The following is a 27924-nucleotide window of genomic DNA, read 5'->3' as shown; positions in this document are numbered from 1 at the left end:
CGCATAATTTCTGATGTTACCACTGTCCCAGATGCCGATACTTCCCCGCTACGTTTGTCTAGACCCATTTATTGTTGTCGACCAAAAGCTTACCAGCATGTGAAACATGAGCATCCATGTGTTGGTCGCACTGGATTGGTCGCTCTCTAATTCCGTTGATTCCTGGACGCCTTAAGCTCACTATCGAGTTGCCACTCACACGTTTCAAAGACGAGTGTCAAAGATGCTAGTTCACTCTATATGGCCTTTTCTATGATGATTTCTGATGTCTGCGCCGTGACAATGAAGACACTTGTTTTGGATCAGGGGCGCTGTACAGAGTCTATTCCATCACTACGTCTAGGCATTGGAAAACGAATTCCGACATAAATTCGGCGTCGAATTCCACTGATTTGTCGTCGAATAGGGTCGATTCCATTTACATATTTTTGTAGGCGCCATCTCCGTCGCAGGCGACTGGCTGCTGGCTACCAGTGGCATGCGAATCCAGTCAGCCACAATTTGGCACCGTCACGAGGACCTTATGCATAATACTGCCCGTCAACATACTCGGGCTATTTCGGAAATCACCTCCAAGGCCCAAGAATCTCCGCACATCAGCCCTTGTGGTTCTGCTCTCTTGGTTGTTTTGCCGATCCAACGGACGCTGGCCGAGATCTGACAGCTGCACATCTGTCAACAATGGCATGTATGTGCAGTTGGTTCTTTCTACTGTGCGGAGATTGGTATCCAATTAAGTATTGATCTACCAGAAAACTTTATGCAAGTAATGTGCCCAGTACGTATGGTGCTCGACGCGAACCACGAAAACCGTTGTCCGATGATAACCATTATTAGAGCATCCGAATCTGCATCAGTCAGGTACTCTGAAAATGCTGAATATTTGCGAGTCATATCGAATAGCTCATCAGTCTATTCGCCTGTGCTTGTGTGTACCGAACTTTCCATGGGCTATTGGGTGGCGGTATCTGCCCAATCAAAGCATTTCTCCGAGCGCGTCCCAGCTAGCGCACTTCTTCGGTAGCTGACACTGGTTAGCCAATTTATGACGCTGTTCCTGCATATGGATAGACTAAATGTGCATCCAGCCAGGGATCGTCGGCACAGCCACTATTAACCCTTCATCGTTCGGCTCCGCTTGCCAGGACTGCACTAAAACAGATAATTGAGCCGTGCTTCGCGTCGTCGAGATGACAAGGGGCGGCCATGTCAGACGCGACGATCAGCCTGACTGCAGATCCGGCCTGAGAGAAAGTTGCGACATGTCGATGCTGCAGCCATCCCGCATCTTCACGACGCCATCCCAGAACCCTTGTCTTGGCGACAGGCCTCCTACTTACACCTGCTCAGAAGCGCAAGCGAAAGAGAACCCGGCACCACTAACATCAAAATCTCTTGGCGCGGGACCAGGGATAAACAGGCCGATCTGGTTGTGTGTGACAGCCACCCGAAGACGGCGTTGCTGATCTCAAATGGCATGTCTCCGACCGTGAGTCCCGCCTTACATCACCCAGCTCAGCATCTAGAGCTTGGCGAGGCTGGCCGAGATATCAAATACTACAAACAAAAATTGTCCTGTGCAGTATTGATTGTACATGGTGTGACAAACAATGGTCAGGACCTTGAGGCGCATACTGTCACTGGAAGCATTGACGACTGGGCCGGGTCTAGGATACTTCCGAGTCTGCACGCGGCAGCGAACCACATGTGATGATGGACATTCTGGAGAGGCCAAAAATTGCAGCGATCTGCGTGCGGACGATTGTGACAGCTCACCTGCATGTACCGTCTGTCTCGGTTATTATCGACAGGCCATGTCCGTATTCAGATGTCGTTCACGAACAGCGAAGCTGAGGTATGCGGGAATACGGGGTGTAGATATGGCACCAACGATATTTAGGAGTGCTACTAGCAGTAGACCTCGCGTTTACGCTTCCGTCGCTGCATCGGGCCAAACACAGTCAGCTAGTGACCGCTCGTCTTGCCCCAAACGATGCAGATCGCCCGCAGGGAACCCTCCACCTGCATGTCGCACTCGTAGTGGCATTTGATACAGATAGGAGAAAAGCCATTGTCAATCGCCGCTCACAAATAGCGGATGGGCAACAAGGGATCGTTGCGGGCCGCTCAGTGTCTAGACCTTTCTCAAATCATGGTACGTCAGATGTGTCGAAACACTGCACTAGACGTCCCTAACGTCGAGCTTAAATTTAGCATGGTCCCTCCCTGGTTGGGGCAAGAATCCCTACGTTGAAACATGTCCATGTCATGGTAGTCGCTGTCAAAGGGTGAGAAATGCCATCTATTTTTCGCTTACCGTGTCTACTTGCGCCATCAGAATCAATGCCGCACATGTTTCAAAGCAGACGGGACGCACCCGATGCAGCTGACCAGTCGACCAGTCGACCCCGACCAGTGACAGTGACCCCCTTTCTCATGACGTCAGCCCCCGGACCCCGAAAGCCAAGAATGACACTAACTGACTGCATAGTGGAAAGTGCATAGCCTCCCCGGCCGACATCCGCTTCCAACGCTCTCCCCGCTGTCATCCGCAACAACTAACTGTCACCAAATCATTGGCGGGTTTTTATCCCGGTGGGCGACTAACTAAAACTTACGCACCCTTCCCTCCCTCAACCCCAGCTTGAGCTGCAAACCAAGTTAACAAAGAAGGCTAAAGCAAGCCCTCCACCACCCGAACTAGGGCGCAGCCGACTGACGGACTCTCTGGCTAGGCCCTTCTCCGCTGCGCGTCATTCGTGACTCTCCATGAGGCCATTTATTGAGCCTTTTTAAAAGTACCCTAATCGCAGAAAGGCGCATCTATCCCTCCCCGACCGCGCGCGCACACACGATTCATCAAATCATGTGACACATACGGAGCTGAGCGAAGGTCACTCACCATAAGGTTTACGGTCATGCATGCCAAACCCCTGCTTTTTCTTTTCTTTTCCTCTTTTTCCTTGCGCGCCTTGCAGATCGTAGAAGGCCTTCGCGAAGCTTGTGAACCCTCACAAGGAAGAATAGTTTCTTCCTTTTTTTTCCCCAATTTCCAAACGTAGTGCGCTTCCAGTAGGGTGCTAACGGTGGCTTCTCCGCATAGCCGCTAAAACCGCCCTTGAGGCACACCCTTCTGTACCCTGATTTCTTGTTTTCTCTGGCTTCCCTGGTGACTTGTTCGTTTTTCCTGACCGGATGCGGGGCATGTCACGAGCCTTGCGTTATACAGTAGTGTACATGGAGTGGTGTGCGGGTGGAAGTATGGGTGTATGTGTGTGTGAGTATGATGGTGGGCTGGTCGCTTCTTCGTTTCCCCTACTGACTACCAGCCTGTCTAGAAGCTATCTTTCTCCGATGACACGTTGTTCTTTCCTGATTACAAGAGCGGTGTAGAAGAGGGTGGTGAGGCCTTTTTTTACAGCTCATTACCCTTATGTGTGTAAGCCAGTACTAGTAGAGTTTATCGGGTTTTTTGGTAGTAAGCTAAGGTCTGCAATGCAGGTATATACCATGCTAGACTCAATCTTGTGTAGTGGCCAGGCTGGAAAGAATATTGACCTCTGTGACGTGTATTAGATTTCAACTTTGCAACCCTAATAAAAAGCATCGTGTTCTAGATATCGGTGAGATTAAAAAGTATATACTCGCTTTGTTGGTTTGTTTTATACGATATATCCGCGTTAACCTTAGATATAACCTTACTACTAGATACGAATAAGCTCAAGTCAGCACGTGTTATAGAGTTCGGGAGATTGCGGGTTGTATATTGAAGTCGTATCCGATAGCCTGCACTTTACGAACTGACTGGCAAGCTTATATCTCTTTCTCGGCCGATAGACTTATTGGGCTAGAATTCTGTATTCCCTGTCCTCAGCTAACTACATGAAAAGTAACTAAGATTAAGATAAGACTACAGGGATTATCAGACCCTGTCGCACTGCCTATAATGCGTCATTGCCCTTATGTCAATATGCATGTCAATATACGAACAAGCAAAAACCCTTTCGTATTCTTCCCCCTTGCCTCTTCGTATATACAGGGATGCAAACACCATGATTAGAAACTAATCAAGCAGAACCCTGCACATGATCATGCTGGCCTCTTTTCCCCAAACAACTATGCTAACTCTCTTTCTCAAACGACATTGTCACAATCTCTCTATTTTCCTTCTCACTTTTACATACTACCAAACTCTCCACGTACCTAAACAACCCAGTCATTCCCTCTTCAAACATCTAATGCCGCTATAGATTTACCTGATCCTTGAACAAAACGTGAATATGCCTATTTCTACTCCCCCCCCCCCCCTTTTTTTTTCCTATCTGACCTTCTTCACTTCCTTTCATCTATACTTCTTTCCATCATCTTCGACATTCACTTTTTATTTACATCACTATACAACATACACGGTTCCGCGTATGCTACGCTTATCGCGATAATCTGATAATTTTCTCTCTGCTACCTACGTAACCCTACAGGTCCGCGCCCTTTAGCACCCTACTACACTATACGCATAAAATAGAGAGTGGGAAACCACTGGAGATGTATAGTACCTCTGTATATCTCTCTAGATAGAAAATAGTGATAGAAAGATGTTGGTTCGATATCAACGCAGTTCGGATTATACGTTGCTTTGACTTTCTCTAAAGAAAGAATTGGTATAGGGGGTGGAGAAAGTAGAGTCTACGCCTATCCTTCCTATCTTTTTTTCTGTTTCCAACGTAGCCCCTCTCCTCTCTCTTTCTCTCTCTCTTCGTTCTAGTTTACTTGCTTTCCTCCTCACCTAATAGCCCATAGCACTGTAGTATAGAGGAAATGAAATAATAAGATATTGCTTATACATAGATAGCTCTTAGAGTTACTTGGGCTTGCCTCAGTAATAGTATTCGTGTTGGATCTTATAGCGTAACTACTAAATTATAATATCCGAGAAGAGAAAAAGGATACATGTGTGTTACACCCCCAATCCTGCGAGCATTTGTTGTCAGATAAATAGACATGTCTTCTCTTATTTTTTCTTGACAAAGAAAAAGAAAACACTTCTGAATACTTCTGTTCAGATGGGGGGAAAAAAATACTAGATGATGAGCTTGAGTACTATATTGCAGAATACGGGTGCAGTAAAACAGCCGTTACAAAAAAATTAGGGGTAAGTAGGGGAGGGCTATATCATTGTGTGATCGTTACATGAAAAATTGATACATCTCATTTCTTTCTGCTAACTTAACAAAGGTTAATGTGGGAAAACACTCCTCGGAAGTAAGTGGGTAGTGCTACTTGACCTACCCTCCGTAGCGGAGACGGCAGAGAAGGGATGAGATATCAATTTGCAAATATAGACTTGGTCCTGGTGAGAGTAAGCTTGCGAAAGGAGGTCTTGGTTTAGGTTGAGAAAGGCTGGAGAGAAGGGGGTAAGGGTGATATAGATACGATCAGATGGATGAGATGTATAGTCTTCTGTTTTTCTTCTGTATGATGTCTTAGTGATTGAATGGAATAATGTGCCGAGGAACGTGATATATACTTCTGAGACTTGCTTACTGCAATTTCTATCTGACCTTCAAAGTTTAGTAAGCGATTGTAGAGATTCGTTTATGCAATATTTGTTGGGTTTGCTATCACTTTTTCCTTTTCATCTCTTGAGAATATCACAACCCCCCCACAAGAACCCCCCCTTTTTTTCCCAAACCAAATACCCAACGCTCACACTCAACTCCACAAACCCTCAAATCTTCTCCCACAACACAACCACCTACAAAGTACTCTGATGTGAGACCTCCCTCTTCACCCCCTCCTCCTCTTTCCCACCCCCCTTGCCCACAAGCCTAACCCCAATACTCGGCTTATGTACCAACGTCTGCAACACAACACAATACCTCTCCGTCAGCTTCCCCAGCCTCTCCACTTCCTCCTCACTCACCTCCCTTCCATCCTCCCTCTCCCCAAACTGCACCGCAAAATCCAATCGAATCCCCGTCAGCCCCACCGGCGCCGTCTTGTCCACCCCCAGGGTACCGCGAAAATCCAAATCGCCCTCTGCAGTCACAGTGCCAGATACAATGGGGATACCGAGTGCAGTAGCAACGGCTTTGAGCGTGACACCGGAGCAAGCGACAAGGGCGTCGAGCAGCATGTCGCCCGAGCAGAGTTCACCGGAGATGGACGGGTCTTCGCCGCCGGCTTTTTGGTGGAGACCGGCGACGCGGTGGGCTTCTTTGATGGCGGGGCTGTCAGAGAGTTTGCATGTGATTGAGTGGCTATCCAGAGAGCCCGTGGACTTTAGGGTTACGACGGCTGACGAAGGGTCGGCGCGGTAGCCTTCTTTGATGGGGGCTTGCTTTTCGCGGAGGGCTTGGGCGGCAGACATGGTTGCGGTGGCAGTGATGACAAGATTGTGTGTTTTTGGGTTTTGTGGTGAGAACTGCGGGGTTTTGATGTACAAAAAAAAGAAGTCTTCTTGGAATGATTAATAAGTTGGGTTTATGATGACCTGGTATGCAATTGAGCCACTAGAAGGCATACGGAGCTTGCCCCGCAGAGGGCAGGTCATGGTTCCGCAGCCCCGCTTTGCCAGTTGAGCGGATGATGAAATGGGAAGGTGGGTTGTAACATCTTTTTTTTTTCGTTTGTGAAACAATTCTAGCACAAAGACGAACTAGATTGATTGAGTTCAAGGTGTTACGATGTAACGATATTATAGAACCATAGCATGGCTAATGTATAGCAATTGAGATGATAAGAGTTGACGATAAGATAAGGATGCGGGAACGATAGAACCTGGATGACGACTTGGCTATTTCATGTCATCTCCACTCGGTTGTGGGGTACGCAACTAAAGAGACTTGAACAATATTACAACTACTACAAAATTACTCGTCTGCGAAATTGTCGTTCACGCTTGGACTTATGCTGAACACTCAATCCATTACAAGTCCTCCTCAAGTTCCCTGCATTTAAACAAACGCATGAAAAACACGGACAAGCAACCACTAGAAAATGAAAAGCACTCGGTTGCAAATAAAAAGCCCTTGCTTGCTTCATTGTTACACCAATCTGATTTTGACTCAAAAGAAAACGTCCTCATGCGTGACTCTGGAAGCCGCCACCTTTTCGTCCCCTTCTCTTGCCGTCTTCAAAACATCCAGGCATGGATACGTACAAAACAAAATGACCCAACATGACTTGACGTGTGACTGTGTCTCCATTTCCGTTTGTGAAGTGCATTCACCCGCTCTCCTCTCTTCTCACGCAATGGAAAACCAGTAGAATATAAGATACAAGGTCGGTAGATAAGATACCTAATGCGCCAATGGAAAACAGGCAGGCTAACAGCCATTGGGTAATCACAACTGCTCTACGCGTTTTCAAAAAAAAAATCCCAGCAAAACGAACCAAGATAGTATAACAAGGGGAATGTTGTAATGTGTACGAAAAAGAAAAAAAACAAGACGGAATAGAGTAAAGAAGTAAGGGAAAGGCACACAGTAGGCCTATGCAATGGGAAAGGGGACACAGATTTGAAATTATTCTGACAAGGAAACTGGGGTATCGTGCAGAAGAGTGGCCGCCAAACGCACAAGGGTAGCGGTGGCCAGTCCACAAACGCCTGGTTGCTAGGGTGCCCTCCTCTTGCTCGGCTAACAAGCAAGCTCAGCATGTGAAATCAATACGAATCGTCGATTAAGAGCCTGGTCGAGGCAGTCAAACGGCTGGCGAAAGGGATCCAGAAGTGGGAGACAGAGTGCGCACAGAAAAGGTAATGAGTGCAAGGAAAAGGTCATGGCGGGTCGTGATGGCACAAGCCAAAAGAGCCAGTCTTTTATAGCAAGATGAGGTAGTTGCTGGGCGCGATACCTGTCTCGCCATTTGGCTTCTTGGCCTGCCACCACCGTCCGCTGACGTCGGATACTTCGAGAATATCGTGCTTTTGGAAGCTGATCTCGTTGGCATCGTCTGGGTTGGCCTCGTAGCTGTAGATGGCCTTTGCGCGGTAGGGGTACTCGATGGTGGCTTCTTGCTGAGCCTCGTCTTGTACTTGGGAGGGGATACCGCCAAAGGGCGGGGCGGACGAGTTGCGGGCGTTTGCGCCAGTGGGGCCTCCGGGGTAGCCGGACACGGGAGATGAGGTTTCGAAGCCGTTGAGTTGGGCGGATGTGTACATTTGGGGGGCGGCGCTCTGGGTTTCAGGGCGGTTCGTGTAGCCATTGGAAATGGGTCGGGACGAGCGAGAGCCTGGCTGCTCCTTGTTAAGGGCGTACGAGTCGACAAAGGTGCGGTGGCTGGCTTGTGGTTGGGAGCCGTAGTAGAAGATCCAGACAATCTGGGGAATGTCAGTGGTGGTCAGTAATTGGCAGGCGTGGGTATGCCTTACCGCGATCATGGAGAGCAGAATATAGCCGGCGGCAGCAGCCTCGAAGGGGGTGACGGGTGAGTAAACGAGCGAGTTGACAGACGAGGTGGTGAAGACGAGGCCAGCAGCGAGGAAACCGACAATCTGAGCGAATTAGTAAGGGCGCGGCTAGGAGGCTTGGACGCGAGAGAACATACGGCGACATGGTAAGTGCGCTCAGCATCTGAAGCGACTGTGACGGTGACGCCAACGATGCAGAAGAACATGAAGACAAGAGTCCACCATGCGAAGTTGGGGAAGCCGCCATGAATGGCAGATATTATGGAGCTGACAAAGGAGATGATCCAGGCGAGCTGTGGCAGAGGTTAGCGAGGGAAGGCGCGGTTGCAGATGGGCAGGAGCGACTCACGATGCCAATGGAGATTGTGGCGAGGGCGAACGGGTCGCCAACAATGCGGCCGAAACTGAAGCCCGACGACCTCTGGCCGTAGCCTCCGTTTTCCATTTTTGCGAACGAGGTGGATGCTTATGAGTGGGACGAGGGCATATACTGTTGGTGGTTGTGGTGGCTGCGATGGATGGGGGCGAGTGAAAGAGGGTGGTGTGGGCGCGCGATGTCAGGGTCTGGTCCAGCGACGACAGCGAGGCGCAGCGAGGGGGGTATGTATGTAGTAAGTATGGATGCACCGATGGATGGATGGATGGAGGGATATAGTGGTGTGTGTGTAAGTGTGGGAGAGTGTGTGGTGTCTTGTGCAGCGATAGGGCGGCGGCTGCAAAAAGAGGGGAGGGTACAGCGCAGCACAGCTAGCAGGCAAGCAAACAGGTCAATGGAGAGGGCGTCGAGGGCTTTTGGCAACGGGTGCTTAGGGCAGAGATGCGACGGTTTCAAGTCGGGCAGGCTGGGGCGCGCCATTGGCCGGCCAGGTCGCCCAGGGTGCCCAGGGTGCCCAGGGTCGGTCGGGGATTGCGGCGGGTCCCACCCGTATGCAGATTAAAATGGATTAAAATGGCACCGCTCCAGCTCAGCCAGACGGCCTGGACACTTGGACACGCTCGACTGAACACGCGCGTCGACCGCATTAGCCCTGCCCACCCCCCCGGAGAGCCGCCGACAACAAGTGCAAGCACAGCCAGACGACAACAACGGCGACAGCAGAGCACCCAACACACGCCTGTCGCCTGGGTTTTCCTTTTGCTGGCTGGGCGAAGCCGATTGGCACAAAGGCCACTCCCGCCAACGTGCCAGGGGGGTCCTGAGTCCTGGGTCCTGAGCACGAGTCCTGAGCGCGCCGTCGAGTGAGTGCCCTGCAGTATCCTGATCCCTCCGAACTCGTCGCGAACCACGCCTCTCAGAGCAGAGAACAGCCACCCCCGCCTGGGCATAGCGCGTGTGCGTGCCTCTGCCTCTTTCATTATCCTGATTCCCATCTCCATGCCCATCCATCGGCGGGCCCGTCTGCCGCGACTGGCCCGCCCCCGCCCAAGACGCAAAGAATCGTCGTCGGCACCATGTCCCTCCCTCCCTCCCCTGTGAAGTCAATGTGGCCATGTCAGCAGTGCCCTCGTCATCCTCTTCGTCGTGAGTAATCACGTAGTGTATCAATTTCGTCAGGTACAAGCCACACTGCACAGACACACGTCTTGTTCCTGGTGCGTGTGCGTGTGCGCGTGCGTGCAGCCTCTAGCCAAAGCCCTCACGAGGCCGCCACGCCGCTTTGGGCCTCGCCAGATGATTCGAGACGCCGCTGAAACGCCTTTCCTACCGCACCCTTCTCTCCCCAGCCCTACCCAACATCACCTCGGCATCATGGCCGCCTACCAGGCGCTTATCAAGCATCGTCATGTTTGACCATTTGCCTCGATGACATGGCACAATGTTTCTTCGCTATCCCCACCGTCCAATCACCCATACCCATCGTCACCCCTGCATGCCAACGCCTCACAACTCCCGTCCTATTTCGTCGACCAAACTCAAATCTGCCTACCTGACATCCGGTCCCGGCACCATCCGCCCTGTTGCATGTCCATGTGCCTGCTTCCTCAACAATGCCCCTCTCCCATGACGACAACTCGCCCCGACTCTAGCCACCTAATGCCTTTTTTTTTCTCATTCCTAATTACCCCCATCTGCCACAGGGTTGCAGAAAAGAAAAGAAAAGAAAAAACCCTCCTCCTGCATGCATACACTCTACGTACTCTACCCTCCAAGGACTGCGCCACGTCAACCTAACATGCGTCTACATACACATTTGCAGCTAATATCCACTTCTTCGTCCGTTCAAGGGGTCCATCGTGGCTCTCGACTTACCCGCGCCGGTAATTTCTTTTTTTCCCACTGCTCCATGTCGCCCAACGTAATCTTGCGACAGTGCTGACAGTTCTCACAACTCGTCGTCCTCGGCATCTTGTTCTTCTGGTCTTTCTTCTTTATGCGCCGCCCTCTCGTTTCCATTATCCTTTTCGTCCTCGGGCCGCCGTCTGTACTCCTCCCTGACTAATGCTCGCAGTGCTTGCCTGAGCCTCTCGTTGTAGTCCACCCAGCACCTGCCTGCACCCAGCACCATGACCTGCCTGTACCTCTGGTTGATGAGCCCGTTCCTCCGCCTCAACTCGGACATCTTGAGTGCTTGTTGAAGCTGACGCTCCTCTGCCTCGGCAATCCGCGGTCGCAGTGCTGCAAGCTTGGTGAAACCATCCGTCGTGGGTATGTGCTGATCTTCGAGTGCCTTGAGTTGTGACGCAGTCGTCGCAAAGCTAGTCGCACGTTCTACCACCAATGCCGTCTTATGAGCAGTATCAAGGGGAGCGTCGTCCTCGTCTTCGTAGCCCTCGTCCTCGTGGTCGACCTGAGGCTTGAGCACGTCTTTATGTTTGCTTACTTGTCTCGTCAGCTCTAAGAAGCCCCTCACCTATTGACTTTGCATACGTAGACTGTTGGCTTCGTCCAGCAGTGCAGTCTTGCCCGCTAGCTGCTGCAACGACTGCTCAATCTTTTGTATCCTCTCCGATATTGTCCTTGGCTTGTCCTTGGCCACGTCCTGCGGGCCTCCAAGAACATATTCCAGGCGATCCAGCCGTGATTCCAGTAGCGAAAACGTGAAAAGAACTGCCTCTTCGTATTCGTCCATGGCGGTGTGAATTGCTGAATATGTTGTCTTGTCTGCAGACGCAGATCGCGTTCCTGCGCAGCTAGTCAACGCGGGCGGAACGGAGCCTGGGTTTTAGCGGGCGGCTATCTGCTTATCTGCCTCCGAGACCTCTCCGAACGCGTTTGCCTTGTGCCTAACATCAAACGTCAGCAAAGCCCTTTCAACCTCACTTGTCATCTCCAGGCACACCTTCTCTTATCTTATCGCGACCCTTTGGCGACCGTTTCTTCACAGATCAACAGTATTGTTTTTTTGTTCGGCCTCAACCGTATGCGCGCGCAATAACAACTACCGTACACTCTACACCCTCCAGGAGAGCATGGCCACCTACTCCGCGATCAGCTCCGAGCCAGCAGACGAAGACCCCATGTCTTCAAGTATCGGATCGCTGAGAGGAAGAAGGTCAGAGATACATCTTTGAAGCCTGTTCAACACAAGCTGACAGTAGCAGGCGAGGCAGAGGCAAGCATGATGCTGGATTCAAGGGAGAGGCGTCGTGGATCTCGAGTGTGATCAACCTGGCCAACACCAGTATGTTCTTTGCCGTCGATACCCGTTGTCATGAGTACTAACAGTCCTAGTCCTTGGCGCTGGCCTTCTCGCCATGCCATCGGCCCTCTCGAAAATGGGCATCTTCCTCGGCATCTTCGTCATCGCGTGGGCTGGCACAACCGCGGGTTTTGGTTTATACCTCCAGACTCGATGCGCCCGATATATCGATCGCGGCCATGTATCATTTGCGACCCTGTCCCAGATGACCTACCCAAACCTCTCTATCCTATTCGATGCCGCGATCGCGATCAAGTGCTTCGGTGTGGCTGTCAGTTACCTAATCATCATTGGAGATTTGATGCCGGGAGTGGTCAGAGGCTTCGCGCCAGGCGCTGCACACATGGCCTTCTTGGTCGATAGACAGTTTTGGATCACTGCGTTCATGTAAGCACCATGCAAACGTACCACAGATCCGTGAGCTAACAGATCCAGGCTCGTCGTCATTCCCTTGTCCTTTCTCCGCCGTTTGGATTCGCTCAAGTACACGAGCATAATTGCCCTTTTCTCCATCGCATACCTTGTAATTCTGGTTGTCGCGCACTACATTAAAGGCGACACTATCGCAGACCGAGGAGAAGTCCGTGTGTTTCAATGGGCCGGTACTGTGCCTGCCCTCGCTGCGTTCCCCGTCATCGTCTTTGCATACACATGCCACCAGAACATGTTTTCGATTCTCAACGAGATTGCCGACAACTCTCACTTTCGGACAACAACCGTCATCTTTGCTTCCATCGGCGGCGCATGCGGGTTATACATTTTGACTGGCATCACCGGCTACCTTTCCTACGGCGACAAGATCCACGGCAACATCGTATCCATGTACCCTACTGCCGCCGCTAGCACCATTGGTCGACTTGCCATTGTCATTCTAGTCATGTTCTCATACCCCTTGCAAATCCACCCTTGCCGCGCTAGCATCGACGCCTGTCTAAAGTGGCGTCCCAGCGGTGCGCGCAAGCAGGTCGAGGGCAGCCCGTCACGTGCCAGCCTAATGAACAACACCCCCAAGCCCGGCGCTCCCAAGAGCGTCGAAATGAGCGACCTCCGCTTCGCAATCATTTCCACAGTTCTCATTGTCCTCTCTTTCATCACCGCCATGACTGTTACCAGCCTGGAAAAGGTACTGGCGTACGTCGGCTCCACGGGTTCAACGACTATTTCCTTTATTCTTCCAGGCCTGTTTTATTACAAGATTTCCGATCCCGAGTCGACTCACCACCAGCGCCTTATCAAGGACGAGGATGACGAGGACGAGTTTCAAAGTGGTGAGGTGGAGGGCTATGTCACGCGTGAGGGGCATATGAATCGCGATCTTAGAAGGGGACTGTTGAGGAAGATGGCGCTTGCACTGAGCATTTACGGTGTCATTGTTATGGTGACTTGTTTGATTACGAATACCTTTTTAGTTGCGGCTGCGCATTGAGAGAGCCGCCGTGGGGGATGTTGGGCATTGCTTTGCATTTAGCGGGAGTTTTCCAATTTTTGGAGGGGGGAAGGAGTTGTTCTGCGAGCATAGTAGACTGTGTTGGTTTTTTCTTCTGGGCGTTAGACTGCGCTCACGCGGATCTATGTTGGTGAGCATGTTTTTTTGCTTGTATTCTTTCAAATATACACTTCTATTCGCTCTTTCCAGCAATAGAATAATGCTAGCTTTTCTCTCTCTCTCTCTCTTCCATTCTTAGTAATCGAAAATTCCCTCGAATAACGCCTGTTTTCGTGATGCCATCCCACATTTCCGCTCGCGCAATATCGTACCTCTCCCCACGCAATTTCTTTCCCTGGCCTCTCTGCCAATCAAGAGAGAGAAAAAAAGAAAGAAAACGATTCCTTTCTCCCCCATTTCCACTCCAACCTTACGCCTCAGCCTTCTTCTCAGGCACCAAACTCTTAAATGCCGAATCCGCCTTGATCACCTGCCCTTGTACCTGTCCCACGCGATACTGCGGCTCCAGAATCCCCACCATGCTTAGTATCCTCCACGCCGTATCGCTTGGCTGCGCACCCACACCGACCCAGTACCGCGCTCGCGCTATATCCAGCTTGATGTCTTTCCAGGGCCGGCCGTATGTGTCGCCAGGGCGGGGCGGTTGGGGTTTGGGGTCGTAGGTCCCCAGTACTTCAAGGGGGCGCGAGTTGCGTGCTGTGCTGGATGGGGGGGTTAGTGTTTGTATGGATATCAATTCGTCTTTTTTGGAGCTTTTTTTTTGGGGGGGGGGGAGGGCTAGAAGAAGGGCCGTGGAAGTGCGAGAGAGAGGCAATTGGACTTGTGGAAGTGCGTGGGAGGATTGCGAAATGGGCGTACCGGGCGTGTGCGACGACAATGTTGTAGAAGGGTGCGTGCTTCTTGCCGAAGCGCGCGAGACGTATTCTTAATACCATTGTTTCTGGCGGTTTATGTGTATGAGGACGCTGTTGCGACCGGACGGGTGTTTGGCGGGATGGATGTAGTGGTGGTTTGGGGATCTTTTTGGGGCGGAGCCCGAAGATCTGCCGGTGATGCATAACCCCACTTGTTTGTGACTATTTGGGCTTAGCGTTTTCCATGTCAAGCTGTGGTGATGTCCTTAGAATTTTAGTCGAGTGTGTTTTGCTGCAATGAGATGTGTCGGTTCTCGTAACAGACAGGCGTTATATCTACAAGGGCAATTTGTTACATATTCATTGAAATTCTCCCAATTGTCAACATTTGGCAATGTTGATCAAGACTCAATTGAAATATTGCTAAGATGTCACCAAACATAAAGAACAATCAAATCCATCCAAGCCTTCAGCTTGACCTTCCAGATTGTTGCATCATCTCTGCGATGAGATTCTGCATGGCGAGAAGCATATCCGAGTGCTCACCACTTGTATCACTCCGATACTGCTCTCGACGGATGGCATTCCCAATGGATGAAACACTGTCAAACTCTTGTTTGGACATTTCAGTGGTATTTAAAAGGAAGAAAGAGCTGTTGAGTGGGAGTCCGGGACCATGCTTGACAATCTGAGGCCATATCAGAGTGAGGTCCCAACGCGCTTGAATTGAGTACATTGCACCAATACGCATGATTTGCGTGGGCGACAGGCCATTGAATACTGGAAGTATGTAAGCGGGTTTCTACAGCAGGGTTTCAGTCAGGGGTTGGTTGTACCTGAACATTGAACTGTCATATTCTTAAAATCTTCTGGCTCATACAGGATAACCATGAGCTCATCGACCTCGATTTTAGTGACAGATGCCATAATCTTCCTAGGTCGCGCACGCTTTGTGGAGTAGAGCATATTTAATATCATCATCGTGCTTTCAAAGTGACGTCGGTCAGCCTCCTTACGATTCTCCTCGGGCATCTCCCAGGCTTCCATTTGTGGGACTTGGTTTTTCCAGAGAGAGCTTGCAAGGTCTACGAGACTATCTCCCCTGTGGTCTAATAGTGAAAGGTCTAGGCTGTCTCCCTCTTCTTCGAGAAGATAACGTACAGCGTCCTCATTGCACGTTTTTACGGCAAGATGTAAAGCCGTGCTGCCCTTGTATCCGCCTTCGGAAATAGTCAAATTCAAGTATTCTGGGTCATACTTGCGTCTGACAATACTTTGAAGTGTCGAAGTAGAGCGAGCTGAGCCAGGCCGGTATTCCACAATAAATGCAGCTGCATGTAGTGCAGACATTTTTGACTCAACAAGCTCGAATACATCGTAATACACAGTATCTGTATCAACCATGTCCAGGAAAGCATCAATATGACGCGAGGAATTGCTGTATGACTTGGATGACACAATAAGTCGGCCTAGAATCGTCTTCCCATCTGTCATTCTGGTCAAGTCGCATTTCCCCGTTTCATAGATCCAACGAGCCAGAATGTACTTTCCCGCAAAAAGGGCTCTCTCGAAATGATTGTGGAAATTGGCTTCTGACCTGCGGTAATGGTCAAGGTGGTTGAGATACTCAATGTCGTCAGGCAGGGCATGCAGTGCTGCAAAAAAGCCATCCCACTGCTGCGAAGAGATCTTGTCTGCTTGTGAATGGGAAACGAGGAACCGGAATGCCGACTTGTCTTGAAGAGAGCAGGCAGTCCAAAGACAGCGTATCCATTGTGAACTATCTGGCTGTAGTTTTCCGTCCTGCCAGGTCATCAAGTAGTCCAAGATGTATGGTTGACTTTGTTCCAGAGCAGCTACAATGACTGATTGTCCCTTGCCGTCGATATCTAGCGGGTTCGCTCCATGGCGGATAAGAATTTCGAAAGTTTTTTGGAAAGCTTGTTCGTAATCACTCCCATGGATAAGCATCCGATTGAAAGTGCTGGAATTTCCATCAGTGACAAGCCAGCCCAAAATTGCGAATGGCTCCTTCAAGCCTTGCCTCCCAAACTTGCGGTAGACTGCATTCAGATTTTCAGAGTAGTCTTTTGGAGCCTCGAGTAAGATCTCGAGGAGTCGGTATTGACAGCCGATGCAGGCTAGCCATACGGGAAAAACATGGATGTTGTTGGACCAAGCATCGTCATACTCTATCTCTCTTCCCTTCAAATCAAAAGGGCCTGCCCCGACGTCCATGAGTGCCTGAGTGGCTGTTTCATTACCTGTGGCGACAGCCCAGGTCAATGGAGTACCTTCAACAGTCCCATATGTTGAGTCAAGGCACCGCTTATATCTCCACCCTTGGCGTGAACGGGCTTCTCGGTCTGCCCCTGCCTTTATCAGTGCGTCCGTGACTTTTGGGATATGTTCTTCATCAAAGGAGCTCAGGAAGTGTAACGGGGTAGCTCCCTCGTCGTTTGCCAAAGTGGGATCAGCACCTTTTTCAAGTAGAAGAAGAGCGATCTCAGCAAATCCAGATCGACATGCCTTCAGCAAAGCACTTTCATTGCCCTCGAATACTTCGTTTATGTTCACATGTTGAGCTTTCGAGGTGATAATACGGTGGACGAGTTCGTAGCGGCCCCCTGTTGCGGCCAGTTGGAAAATGGGTCCAAGACTGCTGGGTGAATCCTCAATAGCGCTGAAGAAAGAATCATCGTCCACCCAGTCTGAGTCGTAGTAGTTGCGGGGCGCTGCAAGTCCAATCCCAACATATTGAGAACGAAGATGTGAGACTGCCCGCTGGCATTCTTCCATATCGAGGGATGCCAACCGCCTTCGTGCTGTAGAGTTACCCATACAGATTGCTGCATAAAGCCATTGCTTCTCTTCTTCCAGGGAGACCGAAAGCTCCAGCTTGAATACAGCACAAAGCCAACCAACCATCCCGCCAGCTACAGTATGTCCTAGTCGAGCTGCAAGAAGCATTAGTTGAAGTATTGAGTTGAGTTCATCGTGTTTGGTTTTTTCAATCTTCCTCAGTCTTAACTGGAGAACAGAACACTGCCACGCAGCTTCTGCTCGACGTAGCTTGTCTTCTCGTTCATCGTGTGCGACGGCTGTCATTTCAGCGATGATTTGGTTCAGGACTGGAGTTGGAAGGATTTTCAGAGTGCCAAGCGACATATCTGCCTGCTCAACGTTATATTTAGGGGATTAGATCTTTCATTCGTCAAATACCTTAAAGACCGTACCAGCATCACATATTGAGTGCATTTCCTCTGGCTTTGCAAGCTCATGTTTTTTCCTGTTACTCTTAGTCTTTGGAACCGCCGGTAGGCTTTGATTCTCACCAAGCTTTTAGTATCTCAGAGATTCTGTGAGCACACTCAGATTGGGTTATTTTATCGAGCTGTGGGAGGTCTTGTTTCTGAGATATCGCATAAAAGCTTCTATCGAGATACTCGGTCGTTTGTGCGAAACTCCAGGCACGCGCCTTATCATCTTCTGTTGGGCTCTCGATCGCTTGATTTGCAAATTAGCAATTTGTGCCAATATCTATCAATTCTCTCTCACCTGGGTTATTCAATATCTCGCGTTCCTGTGGGTTCAGGTCTGTCGCTTGGATAAACCGCATAATTTTTGCAGGGTCAGAAAAGTTCAATGGGTTTGACACATCTCTACTGAGAATCCAGCTAAGACATATTCGTAGACCCTGGTGTAGGATATTACTTCTTGGTCTGAGTGAAGGCTCAAAGAGATGAGGCGTGACGGTCCTCCCTACTGCATGCGCAATCTGGGCAATGGTCTTGAAATGGTAAGTTTCATCCGTAGCATCCTCAGCTTCATCGTGTTCCTCAAGATCATCCGTCATTCCATCTGGTTGTTGTGTATCAGCCAGTTCATAGCGATTATTCTCCTCTGCTTCGATGATATACCTTAGAAACCGGCTCAATGTATGATAGATGTATTGCGCCGATTTATCATAAATTCTTTGAATGTCATCTTCAGATAGCTCAGACAGTTCGTGCCAATCGAATGGCCTAGCCTGTCCGGGATGCCCAGATGGCCTTTGAAATTCATGATTCTGGAGAATTGCTATAGTGTATCCTCTGCTGAGGATATACGACACTAGAAGTGCAAGAGAAAATGTATCGGCGCTGATAAGGGTTTCACCGTCGAGAAGCTTTTTGCACTCTGGGGCCTGCCAGATGCCACTGCTGAATGGTAGACGAATCGACTCCTTGATATCTGTTTTCAGTAACGATGAGCCAAAATCGCCGATTTTGGCGACGAACTTGAGTTCTGGATGTTTGAATATCAGGACGTTGGCAGGCTTGATATCGCCGTGAATGATGCCAACTTCGTGGAGTGCAGATACGCCGGCACAGACATCGATGGCAAGTCCAAAGGCCTTGCGGGTACTCATCTTGTCGATTGTGAAGCCTTCGGACTGCATCATCGCTTCGAGATTTGTATGAGCTAGCTCCATGACAAAAGCCGGCATAATCTGGCCTCTTATTGACCGCCAACAGACTCCCAGGACGGAAACAATGTTTTCGTGTTCTTGGATATGTGGGTGTCGCAGTATCTGCAACTCCATGGCCATGGAACTCCACAGCTTTTGATTCCGCTTGTCGCGCAGCTCGCCCGTTATCTTTGGGCATTTGACAGCGACAACCTCTGGAAGGGCCGTTCCAGGCACCTCTGAAGAGCTCAGGGGCAAGTATGTCCCTGTCAAAGACTGGGAGGGGATGCTGTATACTTCGAAATATGCACCCTGATTGATTGGGGGCGGTAGTTCAAAACTCTGGTCGTGAATGAGGACCCCCACGAGTAAAAGTCCCACCGTTAATGTCCGATGAGAGCGAGTGAATATAGAAAGCAGTGACAGGATGTCGTGGTCACGCTGATGGAAACCGACGTTTGTTGCTACATTTTCAGTTGCCATCGTGAAAGGCTGGAGATGCACGACGTTTGGATTATTGATGAACAGGAAGATCCATTTATGACGCTCTTATGCAAGGTAAGTGTCGGAGTCGCTGCCTTAGCTGAAGCTGAAACGTGTGGTGCGACAGCTTTCTGAAGGCGACTAATGCACTCGGTTGATTGGATGAGGTGATTACATGGCTATACAGCCACAAGAGGGCTGTGCAAGCGCTTGATGTGTCACTCACGGCACAACATCAAATGCTCAATGTCCTCTCCTCACTCCCTTTCATCACATATCAAACACCATAGCTCATCCCTCAGAGTGCACAACGTTATGGCTCCTCCAGATGGATTGGCCATTGGCAGTGGTGTAGTTGGTGGAGCAGGCTTTTTTGTTCAAGTCTTCCAGGGTTGCGTGAAGAGTTTCGAGTTGTGGAGAAAAGGAGAAGAACTCGCTGATGAAGCTGAGATATTCCAAGCAAGACTGGAAATGCAAGCAGCAAAATTGAAGACTTGGGGCGTTGAATGGGGGCTGGACCGCGGCGCTGATTCCTTGCATCTCAAAGACAGGCGTTTCCAGGAGCACGGAGATGTTGCGGTGAAATATGTCGTTCTCATCTATCATTTCCTGGATGAGCTCGGTAAGCTGGGGCAAGATTTCCCTGCAATTTCTTCGGCCGGCAACACATCGATATCTGCCGCCTCGTCCATCACGAAATTACTTGATATGGCCAATCCAAGCTCGACGGAGCGAAAAGATCTCGAAGAAAAACTAAAAAGCATACAGAGTGCTGCTGGGCTGAAAGAAAAAATGAAATGGGCGCTCAATGACGGTGGGCCATTGAAGGCTCTTGACCAGTTGAAGAGCATGGTTGATGAGTTGCTCGACTTTCTCACGCCCCCAAAAGTTGATCCTGCAGCAAAACTGGCATTGAATAGTCTTTTGGCCACGATGAGTCTAGTAAAGCTGCAAACATTGAGCTCACAGTCGGACGAGAACTCGGAACTGCGGGGGCTGGCCCTTCTCAAGTCTGCTATCATAGAAATGGATGCCCGAAAGACGGTTCTTGGCGGTGAGAATGTAAAGGAGAAGGAACGATTGCTGAAAGAGGCGGATTCGAGAGAGGTCAGGTCCGGTCGGAGCTACGGCATCTTTACCAAGGAGGGTACTACGTCAGACGTGCTAGTAGAATGGAAGCTCGTGGATCCTGTACAATGCCCGCCAAATGACTCGAGAGCGGTGTATAAAGCGATGCTGCAACGCCGAATCGAGAACTTGGCAAGGCTTCTCAAGGCCGAGTATAAGCCTGTAGAGCTGCGTACACTGCCCTGTATTGGAGTAGTTACAAGGCATCTGGTTGATGAGAAGTTAGAGCACGGCCTTGTTTTCAATGTTCCCGGAACAAACCATCAGTGTTTAGCGCAAATCCTCGAAGGAACCGGATATGACCTTGACGCAGGAGATTGGTATCGAATTGCTGGGAGCATTTCCCGAGCTTTGTTGTACATGCATCTTGCTGGCTGGCTTCACAAGGGCATCCGGAGCGACAACATACTCTTTTTCGCTGAGAGTAACGGTGACTTTTCTTACGACAAACCTTTTGTTGTGGGGTTCGAATATAGCAGGGAAGCATCTGCTTCCCACCAAACAGAAGGCGTCACGGATGATTTCGAATACAATCTTTATCGCCATCCAGAAGTGCAAGGTCTGCCAGCCGCGGTACAAACAGCAACAACACAAGCAACATCAACTTCTACTACTAGCAAAATACTATTTGACTATACTCATGATCAATACAGCTTGGGAATTCTCCTTTTGGAGCTCGGCTTGAGAGAAAGCATCAAGAGTGTACAGCAAAGGGCATCTCAGGTCGCTGGATACAAAGGCCATTCTGCCGTGGAATTTCGAGATTACATCGTGGATTGTGAAGTGCCCAAATTGGCCTCAAGGATGGGCAAGGGGTATCGGGATGCGACAAGGCTGTGTCTCACGAAAGGTCTCATCCCTCAAGATTCTCGAAGTATTCAGGAGCTATTTTACTTGGATATTGTAAGAGTGCTAGATTCTTATAGAGTACCTTGAGCCCCTCTTACCGTACCATGTATCTAGGCAGTGTAAACAAGTGAGCTCAACGTTTGGAGAGTGATTTCCTCTTCAACAAATTACAAAAAAACTGGAAGGGTTGTGTTTTTCTTTGTTTCTGCCATGCTGCGACGAGTTCACGTAACTACGTTGCATCGAGAGTTGCACACACAAAAGGTGGGTGCGGGGGGCTGCTCTGACCAGATGCGCAGTCGAGACCAGTGATGTAATTGCAAGCACCATGTCATGCCTACCCGATGCATTAATTGACCTCTTGAACATCACACCCATCTAGCTTTTACTCAGATTTCTCTAAAAATCTCAAAATGGCAATCAGAGTGAGTCCTCAATGCATTGTTTCTTTGTGTGGAAGCTAACGTTCCAACAGACTCTGTCAGCCAAAAGCGCTGCAGCGCTCGACCAAGAACTCATGTCAACTGGCGCATTCTCTATCGATCAGTTGATGGAGCTTGCCGGACTCTCGGTATCGCAAGCTGGTATACTAAGCCCTGATATTCCCTTCCATGGCTGGACTAATCAAAACAGTGTTCAAATTACAGCCTCTCAGCAAAGGCAAGCGCATCCTGGTCGCATGTGGTCCTGGCAACAATGGCGGCGATGGCCTCGTCGCAGCTCGCCATCTATTTCACTACGGTTACCAACCCACCATCTACTACCCGAAGCAAAGCAAAAACGAGCTCTACCAGGTGAGCGATGGTGATTAGAAGGGCATGCTGTCTCATACATGCTCACACGTCACAGCGGCTCAAGAAGCAATTGGAAGACCTCAAAGTGCCATTCACCGAAGACTTCGCCGGCGCGCTGAACCAAACTGATCACATTGTTGATGCCATCTTCGGATTCAGCTTTTCTGGAGAAGTGCGTGAGCCCTTTCCAAAGGTCATCGAGGCGCTCGCGTCTACCTCTGTTCCTGTGCTATCGGTTGATGCGCCGTCATCCTGGGACATTGAGGAGGGCCCTCGAGACTCGGGACCAGGCAAGGGCTTCATGCCGCCAGCACTCATCAGCTTAACAGCACCCAAGCCACTCATCAAAAAGTTCTCTGGTCGTCATTTTCTTGGCGGCAGGTTCCTGAGCCCAGAGATGGCAGAAAAGTACAATCTTGATATACCCAAGTATGAAGGCTTGGACCAAGTGGTTGAGATGCCTGTGGACGGCGGCAAGCTGTAAGCAAGTGCCGTCATTAGTTACACAAGTTTGTTCATTTTTTAATCCGATCGAGACCACTTAAATGAGAATGACTTTTCAATGGTTGAATTCGATGCACTTGAATAATTTCAAAGGACCTGCTTGTTGTGACTAGCGTGTCTTCCCCGCAGAGCCGCGGTACGGCTAACAGCGGTCTTGAGATGTCATCGGAACCCCAGCTTCGACACAGTTCGGTAAACAGCCATCGCGGCCTTGGATGGGCCGTCAGTCGGGCCAAGTTCCAGTATTTGTTTCTTCTGTCTCATTGTGCGGGGTGCCACCTCTTATCTGCGTGTCGTGCAAAACATTGCCCACTCGTCCATAATCTCAGAGCACAGAATCCAATAGCCCAAGATGGTCCCCAAAGCACCTTCTCGTGAGGCTTTGGCCCTTCTCAAGAACACAATTCGACCAGCCGCAGCCATCCGATCGCAAGCACAGCGCTGTCTCCTCTCATCCCCTTCTCGCCCTACAACGCTATCGCAATCACGAGCTGGGCACTTGCACCAAGGCACGCGCAACGCCGCTACCTTTACACATTCACACCATGCCGAGGCCGTCTCAGTAATCCCTACAAATGTCGACACGAGCAATGCCGACTTCAAGGAGAACAAGCGCCAGATGGACGAAGCGACTGAGAAGCTCGTCAATCTCCACACCAAGATCGCGCAGGGCGGCCCGCAAAAGGCGAGGGACAAGCACATACAACGAGGCAAGATGTTGGTGAGGGACAGAATCTCTGCCCTGATTGACCCTGGCACACCTTTTCTCGAGTTGAGCCAAATGGCAGGCTACGACATGTACGGCGAAGATGACGTGCCTGCAGGTGGCATTGTCACGGGCATTGGTAGCGTCAACGGCGTTCAATGCATGGTGGTTGCAAACGACGCCACAGTCAAAGGAGGCACATACTATCCCATTACCGTGAAGAAGCACCTGCGAGCGCAGACAATCGCGCAGGAGAACCGCTTACCGTGCATCTACCTGGTGGATTCCGGAGGCGCCAATCTTCCCAACCAAGCCGATGTTTTCCCAGACGTGAACCACTTTGGTCGCATCTTCTACAACCAGGCGCGCATGTCAAGCATGGGCATCCCACAAATAAGTGTGGTAATGGGGCCATGCACGGCAGGTGGCGCCTATGTGCCTAGCATGAGTGACGAGAACATCATCGTAGAGAACCAAGGTCACATCTTCCTCGCTGGACCACCTCTCGTCAAGGCAGCCACAGGCGAAATCGTCTCAGCTGAGGATCTCGGCGGAGGCAAGCTCCACAGTGAGGTTTCCGGTGTCACGGACTACCTAGCAGTTGACGACGCGCACGCGCTCGTCCTGGCACGAAGAAGCATTGGTAACCTCAACTGGCATCGCAACCAGACAGTTACTGCGCAGCCGAGTTACCAGGAGCCGTTGTACGACCCTCAGGAGCTGTCTGGCATTGTAGGAACCAACCTGCGCCGACAGATACCCATCCACGAGGTGATTGCACGCATCGTCGATGGATCGTCGTTTGACGAGTTCAAGCCACTGTACGGCTCAACGCTGGTAACTGGTTTCGCAAAGATCTACGGACACCCAGTCGGCATTGTTGCCAACAACGGTATTCTCTTCAGCGAAAGCTCGCTCAAGGGAGCGCATTTTGTTCAGCTATGCGGCAAGCGTCATATCCCACTCATCTTCCTGCAGAACATCTCTGGCTTCATGGTCGGACAAGATGCTGAAAAGGGCGGCATTGCAAAGAACGGAGCCAAGCTTGTGACAGCTGTAAGCTGTGTTGACGTCCCCAAGTTTACTGTAGTAGTGGGATCCAGTGCTGGAGCTGGAAATTACGGCATGTGGTAAGTGTCATCCGATTTAGACTTTTGGCTTCTGTTTACTGATGCACTACTTCCAGCGGTCGAGCATACTCGCCCCGGCTCATGTTTACTTGGCCGAATGCCAAGACATCGGTCATGGGCGCAGAGCAGCTTTCGTCGGTCATGGAGGCTGTTGGCAAGAAGGTGGATCCTGCGCTCAAGGCACGAATTGAACACGAAAGTGAAGCAACGTTTGGGTCGGCCAGGCTATGGGACGATGGAATCATACCACCGGAGCACACCCGGCGGGTACTCGGCATGGGGTTGCAAATGGCATGCGGCGGTCAGAACCAGCGCGTCGACAAGGAGAGCACATGGGGCGTGTTCAGGATGTAATCAACAAAAAAGGGAGATTGGTAGAGAAGCAAAATTTCGGAACGCGCGTTTTTGTCTGCTTTGTCGTCAGCTCGATCTTGTCTTGGCGTCTTTGCTGTGTGATTTTCATGGTCGTGTTACGAAAACTGTGGTGCTCGCGTTGCATGGCGGATTCGATCACAATTTCCGCCCCCCACAAAAACCCTGACGTCCGCCGCTTCCGTGCGGCTTGGCATGCGCTTGTCAAGACTGATGGCAGGCCCTTTCAAGACGGCGCAAGCTTGCTTGGAAAACGCTTGTATCTGTGGCGAAGCAGACGCAAACCAGACATCTTGGGTAGCCACATATGTCCAGTTCTATTGGTTTGATCTTCTCTTCTCCTGCTCCAATTCTTCTGGTGCAACGTGACCAATTTACAGGTAAAATGCAAGCACTATACACAGAGCAAGGCATGAATCCTTTGCCAACCCAAGGCAGACAGGCGGCCCTGCGCCACAGTTCCCTGCCAACCGCCCCGCCCCGCCAAACGTTTTGTGGTCCCTCTTTTGTTTCAAGCCATCTTCAACGTGGGACCAGCATGGCTACAAGTACGTACTTACTATGAAAATCTCTTTCGGATACCGGAATCAACAACCTTCCCAGCCGAATAGACTTTTGCAAGCCAACTCGCTGAGGTCCTAGCCAGGTTCCCCTCATGTGGGCTTCCGGAACCGAGTTGCTGATAATGGTGGCGGCCCGGCTAGTAGGTTCGCGTATTCCATTTTGGGCCCTGTCTTGCCTGTAGTAGGTGGGAAGGGAGGCCGCAAAGAGCGGGCGCGTGCAAGGTGATTTGCTGACGCTCGAGATACGGGATTAGGTGTCCAACCCTGTGGCACACAAGCCGTCATCGTAAATAGCTCCAAGCTCTGCTCCATCGGGCACATGGCCTACATGTTATTGGTATTCCCTTGTCAGATGCTTGCTCGTCGATCCCGTCCACTCTTTCTTCGTCATCTCGCCGTCCTTTCACGCCTGGTGTCCCTCATTCACATCCTCCTCTTCCCTTTCATTCCTCTACCCTCGTGTCACCCGACTAGTCGCCTCGCCACCTCCTGTTTTCATTCGTTTCTTTTTCAGAATAACACAGTGTAATATTGCCACCAGGATACACCTGACTTCCTGGGACTCCACTCGTTAGCACTACTCTAAGCGCATATCCTATGCCGTCATGAGACTATTCAGCCCTATGCGAGCGCTAGCGGCCCTCTCTCTGCTATCGTTAGACGTCGTGCGACCACTTACCCAAGCTCTAACTCTAGATCCGAATTCCCCAGGTAAGGCCCTATGCCCATTCAACCCCATATACGATTACATGAGTTAATATCGCTATTACAGATTCTATCAATGACGTTTCCAGCAAGGTCGCCAAACAACTGGTCGCTCAGTATGCGACAATCGACGACAAGGGCGTTCATGTGCTGGGAGGCTACCCAGGTATCTTGTACCCACCATATTACTGGTGGCAGGCAGGCGCCATGTTTGGCACATTGCTAGACTACTGGCATTACACCGGGGATGACCAGTACAACGACATGATTCGTGAGGGTTTGATGCACCAGTTTGGAGAGCATCTTGATCTAGTACTACATCTTCTACCAAGTTTTCGCGAGATAATTCACTGACCATGTATAGATGCCTTCGAACCAATCCAAGAACGAGGGAAATGACGATCAAGTGTTTTGGGCCTTTTCCATGATGGCCGCAGCAGAGTATAAGCTCCAGGACCCTCCAGATGACAAGCCTGGCTGGCTCGCCATGACTCAATCAGTCTTCAACCAGTTCGTCACTCGTTATCAGAAGGAGGTTGCCGACGGGAATTGCGGTGGTGGCATGCGTTGGCAGATTTTCCCATGGCTCAACGGTTGGAAGTACAAGAACACTGCGTCAAACGGCGGTCTTTTCCATCTCGGCGCACGACTAGCCATGTACACGGGCAACGATACGTATGCTGTGTGGGCGGAAAAAGCCTTCGACTGGATGTCAAACAGCCCGATCTTGCCCGGAGACGGCCAAGTATACGACGGCACAAGCATGACTACGAATCCTCCCTGCAGCGACGCAGACCGAACCCCATGGACCTACAACTACGGAATCATGATAGCCGGCGCCGCATACGTACGTCTTTCTCTTTCCCTCCCCAAAGAAAGCTATACTAATATTCCCAACCCCAGATGTACAACTACACCAACGGCGCCCCAAAGTGGAAAACCGCCCTCTCTCAATTCCTCAACAAATCTGAAATCTTCTTTCCCCAGGACAAAGGCGGCGTCATGATCGAAGGCTGCGAAGCAAACCAAGTCTGCGACACGGACCAGGAATCCTTCAAGGCCTATCTCGCCCGCTGGCTCGGCATCACCTTGCAAGTCGCCCCGGAATTCGCGCCCACCATCCTGCCGCGCCTCCAGAAATCCGCCGTCGCCGCTGCGCAAACGTGCGAGGGCCCCTCGCAGCATAACGGCGGGAACCACCAGTGCGGGATGCGGTGGTATAATCAGGGCTTTGATGGGATTGGTGGGGTCGGACCGCAGATGACCGCGCTGAATGTCATTAGCGTCTTGAATGCGCAGAGGGTTGCGCCGCCGTTTAAGAACTCGACGGGCGGGACCAGCAAAGGGGATCCCGGGTTGGGAATCGGGAATGATGCGGATCGGTTGCCCAAGTTTGAGTCGGATATCACCGCGGCCGATAAGGCGGGTGCGGCGATTGTGACAATTCTTGTTGCGGGTATGTTTATTGGGGGCTCGGTTTGGATGATATATTGATGGGTTGAGAGCGGGGGATTTTGTGTATATATGACTTCGTTGTTTTTCCTTTTCTTTTTTCCCTTCACTTGTTTATACCCTTTTGGAAATTGGAATGGATAGGGCGCATGTATTATCAAGGCGCTCTGGAAACATAATGACTAAAGAATATTCTGAATCGCAAGCTTGATCATCAAACGTTTTAAGAAGAACAAAACGGTCTTCCTCATTTCCTCTCTTTTTCTCTCTAAAAACAACTTAATCGGTTTCAGAAATACACAACTGTGCCGTCACAGAGGTGTACCCTTCATCTTTGTCTCACGACAACTTCACGTCCAAGTTTCAAATGAAAATCTAGATGGTATCTGGGCATAAGCATTTATTGTATGAAATCTAAAAATGGGTATCAGTATCC

General features: G+C 50.4%; 9 protein-coding genes across 9 annotated transcripts; 4 read left to right on the top strand and 5 right to left on the bottom strand.

Annotated features, from left to right (window-relative positions):
- Nucleotides 1-5752: 5752 nt before the first annotated feature.
- On the bottom strand, nucleotides 5753-6367 carry COCMIDRAFT_23903 (uncharacterized protein; the record flags this gene model as incomplete). Its single annotated transcript, XM_007686934.1, has 1 exon — nucleotides 5753-6367. One exon carries the CDS (start codon nucleotides 6365-6367, stop codon nucleotides 5753-5755), a length of 615 nt encoding a protein of 204 aa, XP_007685124.1.
- Nucleotides 6368-7819: 1452 nt separating this feature from the next.
- Nucleotides 7820-8855, bottom strand: COCMIDRAFT_23902 (uncharacterized protein; the record flags this gene model as incomplete). Its single annotated transcript, XM_007686933.1, has 4 exons — nucleotides 7820-8320; nucleotides 8372-8494; nucleotides 8548-8703; nucleotides 8760-8855. 4 exons carry the CDS (start codon nucleotides 8853-8855, stop codon nucleotides 7820-7822), a joined length of 876 nt encoding a protein of 291 aa, XP_007685123.1.
- A 1879-nt stretch (nucleotides 8856-10734) lies between these two features.
- COCMIDRAFT_23901 (uncharacterized protein) lies at nucleotides 10735-11481 on the bottom strand (the record flags this gene model as incomplete). The annotated part of the gene is made up of 2 exons (XM_007686932.1): nucleotides 10735-11231; nucleotides 11280-11481. 2 exons carry the CDS (start codon nucleotides 11479-11481, stop codon nucleotides 10735-10737), a joined length of 699 nt encoding a protein of 232 aa, XP_007685122.1.
- A 340-nt stretch (nucleotides 11482-11821) lies between these two features.
- COCMIDRAFT_23900 (uncharacterized protein) lies at nucleotides 11822-13477 on the top strand (the record flags this gene model as incomplete). Its single annotated transcript, XM_007686931.1, has 4 exons — nucleotides 11822-11904; nucleotides 11954-12033; nucleotides 12084-12438; nucleotides 12487-13477. The coding sequence occupies 4 exons, from the start codon at nucleotides 11822-11824 to the stop codon at nucleotides 13475-13477; spliced, it is 1509 nt and encodes a 502-aa protein (XP_007685121.1).
- A 430-nt stretch (nucleotides 13478-13907) lies between these two features.
- On the bottom strand, nucleotides 13908-14433 carry COCMIDRAFT_2798 (uncharacterized protein; the record flags this gene model as incomplete). Its single annotated transcript, XM_007686923.1, has 2 exons — nucleotides 13908-14199; nucleotides 14357-14433. 2 exons carry the CDS (start codon nucleotides 14431-14433, stop codon nucleotides 13908-13910), a joined length of 369 nt encoding a protein of 122 aa, XP_007685113.1.
- A 388-nt stretch (nucleotides 14434-14821) lies between these two features.
- COCMIDRAFT_2797 (uncharacterized protein) lies at nucleotides 14822-19285 on the bottom strand (the record flags this gene model as incomplete). Its single annotated transcript, XM_007686922.1, has 5 exons — nucleotides 14822-15132; nucleotides 15189-17522; nucleotides 17589-17641; nucleotides 17688-17859; nucleotides 17911-19285. The coding sequence occupies 5 exons, from the start codon at nucleotides 19283-19285 to the stop codon at nucleotides 14822-14824; spliced, it is 4245 nt and encodes a 1414-aa protein (XP_007685112.1).
- A 315-nt stretch (nucleotides 19286-19600) lies between these two features.
- On the top strand, nucleotides 19601-21349 carry COCMIDRAFT_34228 (uncharacterized protein; the record flags this gene model as incomplete). Its single annotated transcript, XM_007686966.1, has 1 exon — nucleotides 19601-21349. The coding sequence occupies one exon, from the start codon at nucleotides 19601-19603 to the stop codon at nucleotides 21347-21349; it is 1749 nt and encodes a 582-aa protein (XP_007685156.1).
- Nucleotides 21350-21675: 326 nt separating this feature from the next.
- Nucleotides 21676-22540, top strand: COCMIDRAFT_2795 (uncharacterized protein; the record flags this gene model as incomplete). The annotated part of the gene is made up of 4 exons (XM_007686921.1): nucleotides 21676-21687; nucleotides 21738-21846; nucleotides 21896-22056; nucleotides 22112-22540. 4 exons carry the CDS (start codon nucleotides 21676-21678, stop codon nucleotides 22538-22540), a joined length of 711 nt encoding a protein of 236 aa, XP_007685111.1.
- A 372-nt stretch (nucleotides 22541-22912) lies between these two features.
- Nucleotides 22913-27530, top strand: COCMIDRAFT_87561 (glycoside hydrolase family 76 protein; the record flags this gene model as incomplete). The annotated part of the gene is made up of 5 exons (XM_007686996.1): nucleotides 22913-24396; nucleotides 24453-24746; nucleotides 26126-26348; nucleotides 26401-26883; nucleotides 26940-27530. 5 exons carry the CDS (start codon nucleotides 22913-22915, stop codon nucleotides 27528-27530), a joined length of 3075 nt encoding a protein of 1024 aa, XP_007685186.1.
- Between the last annotated feature and the right edge of the window lie 394 nt (nucleotides 27531-27924).

Source organism: Bipolaris oryzae, assembly GCF_000523455.1.
Source record: "Bipolaris oryzae ATCC 44560 unplaced genomic scaffold scaffold_24, whole genome shotgun sequence".
In the NCBI taxonomy this organism is placed as follows: Eukaryota; Fungi; Ascomycota; class Dothideomycetes; order Pleosporales; family Pleosporaceae; genus Bipolaris; species Bipolaris oryzae.
This window is presented reverse-complemented; position numbering and strand designations above follow the sequence as displayed.